At 40.4% G+C, this 2500-nt stretch overlaps 1 protein-coding gene across 1 annotated transcript in view; it reads right to left on the bottom strand.

The window, feature by feature from the left end:
• LOC114548516 (kinesin-like protein KIF20A) overlaps positions 1-2500 on the bottom strand; it is a 17356-nt gene that overhangs the window by 239 nt on the left and 14617 nt on the right. Inside the window, exon 5 of the mRNA XM_028568499.1 lies at positions 634-705. Coding sequence (XP_028424300.1) covers positions 634-705 — 72 coding nt within the window. The remainder of the gene's footprint in view (positions 1-633; positions 706-2500) is intronic.

Genomic DNA, 2500 nt, shown 5'->3' with positions numbered 1-2500 from the left:
GGTGTACAGCGTCGCTTTGGATGAAAGATTTAATGTAACAAAAAATACATTTAGAGATAAAAAATGTATATTTAGAGACAACAAATTTGTATTTATAGAATAAAAATGTGGATTTATAGACTAAAAATGTCGATTTAGAGAATAAAAATGTGGATTTAGAGAATAAAAATGTGGATTTAAAGACAAAAATGTGGATTCAGAGACAAATATGTGGATTTAGAGAATAAAAATGTGGATTTATAATCCAAAATGTGTATTTCGAGACAACAAATGTGGATTTAGAGAATAAAAACGTGGATTTAGAGAATAAAAACATGGATTTCGAGACAAAAATGTGTATTTTGAGCCCAAATTGTGTATTTCAAGACAACAAATGTGGATTTATAGAATAAAAACGTAGATTTAGAGCCAAAAATGTGGATTCAGAGAATAAAAATGTGGATTTAGAGCATACAAATCTGTATTTAGAGCATAAAAATGTGTATTTAGAGCCAAAAATGTTGATTTAGAGACAAAAAAATTGTATTTAGAGACTAAAAAGGTCGCACTGAGACAACCTAAGAAAACATCAAACACGTTAACGTGAGACGACGGTGAGCTCGCCTCCGACAGCGAACACGGAGCGAGACTTACTCGCTGATGCCGAGGACTCTGGGAACGCCTACGTCGTCCACTCGAAGGATCCTGATGGAGAAGATGCTGTGGCTGCACAGAAACACACAAAGACTCATCAGTAGGGTTAGGTATGGTTTGGGGTTTTCCAATGGAGACCCATCAACAGAACTTGAGCCCCCTCCTCTTTCACACACTAATACAGTGTGTTTATATACAGTGAGGAAAATAAGTATTTGAACACCCTATTTTGCAAGTTCTCCCACTTAGAAATCATGGAGGGGTCTGAAATTGTCATCGTAGGTGCATGTCCACTGTGAGAGACTTAATCTAAAAATCCAGAAATCACAATGTATGATTTTTTTTTAACTATTTATTTGTATGATACAGCTGCAAATAAGTATTTGATTTCAATGTTAATATTTGGTACAGTAGCCTTTGTTTACAAGTACAGAGGTCAAACGTTTCCTGTAGTTTTTCACCAGGTTTGCACACACTGCAGGAGGGATTTTGGTCCACTCCTCCACACAGATCTTCTCTAGATCAGTCAGGTTTCTGGGCTGTCGCTGAGAAACACGGAGTTTGAGCTCCCTCCAAAGATTCTCTATTGGGTTTAGGTCTGGAGACTGGCTAGGCCACGCCAGAACCTTGATATGCTTCTTACAGAGCCACTCCTTGGTTATCCTGGCGGTGTGCTTCGGCTCATTGTCATGTTGGAAGACCCAGCCTCGACCCATCTTCAATGCTCTAACTGAGGGAAGGAGGTTGTTCCCCAAAATCTCGCAATACATGGCCCCGGTCATCCTCTCCTTAATACAGTGCAGTCGCCCTGTCCCATGTGCAGAAAAACTCCCCCAAAGCATGATGCTACCCCCCCATGCTTCACAGTAGGGATGGTGTTCTTGGGATGGTACTCATCATTCTTCTTCCTCCAAACACGGTTAGTGGAATTATGACCAAAAAGTTCTATTTTGGTCTCATCTGACCACATGACTTTCTCCCATGACTCCTCTGGATCATCCAAATGGTCATTGGCCAACTTAAGACAGGCCTGGACATGTGCTGGTTTAAGCAGGGGAACCATCCGTGCCACGCATGATTTCAAACCATGACGTCTTAGTGCATTACCAACAGTAACCTTGGAAACGGTGGTCCCAGCTCTTTTCAGGTCATTGACCAGCTCCTCCCGTGTAGTTCTGGGCTGATTTCTCACCTTTCTTAGGATCATTGAGACCCCACGAGGTGAGATCTTGCATGGAGCCCCAGTCCGAGGGAGATTAACAGTCATGTTTAGCTTCTTCCATTTCCTAATGATTGCTCCAACAGTGGACCTTTCTTCACCAAGCTGCTTGGCAATTTCCCCATAGCCCTTTCCAGCCTTGTGGAGGTGTACAATTTTGTCTCTAGTGTCTTTGGACAGCTCTTTGGTCTTGGCCATGTTAGTAGTTGGATTCTTACCGATTGTATGGGGTGGACAGGTGTCTTTATGCAGCTAACAACCTCAAACAGATGCATCTAATTTAGGATAATAAATGGAGTGGAGGTGGACATTTTAAAGGCAGACTAACAGGTCTTTGAGGGTCAGAATTCTAGCTGATAGACAGGTGTTCAAATACTTATTTGCAGCTGTATCATACAAATAAATAGTTAAAAAAATCATACATTGTGATTTCTGGATTTTTTCTTTTGGATTAAGTCTCTCACAGTGGACATGCACCTACGATGACAATTTCAGACCCCTCCATGATTTCTAAGTGGGAGAACTTGCAAAATAGTAGGGTGTTCAAATACTTATTTTCCTCACTGTATATATATACACACACATACACACACACACAGTATAAGTTATATCTATATATATAAATGTTGTGAAGGTGAAGATGTAACA

This window comes from Perca flavescens, chromosome 21, assembly GCF_004354835.1.
Source record: "Perca flavescens isolate YP-PL-M2 chromosome 21, PFLA_1.0, whole genome shotgun sequence".
Classification (NCBI taxonomy): Eukaryota; Metazoa; Chordata; class Actinopteri; order Perciformes; family Percidae; genus Perca; species Perca flavescens.
Note: the sequence above shows the minus strand (reverse complement) of the source record. Positions and strands in the feature narration are given on the sequence as shown.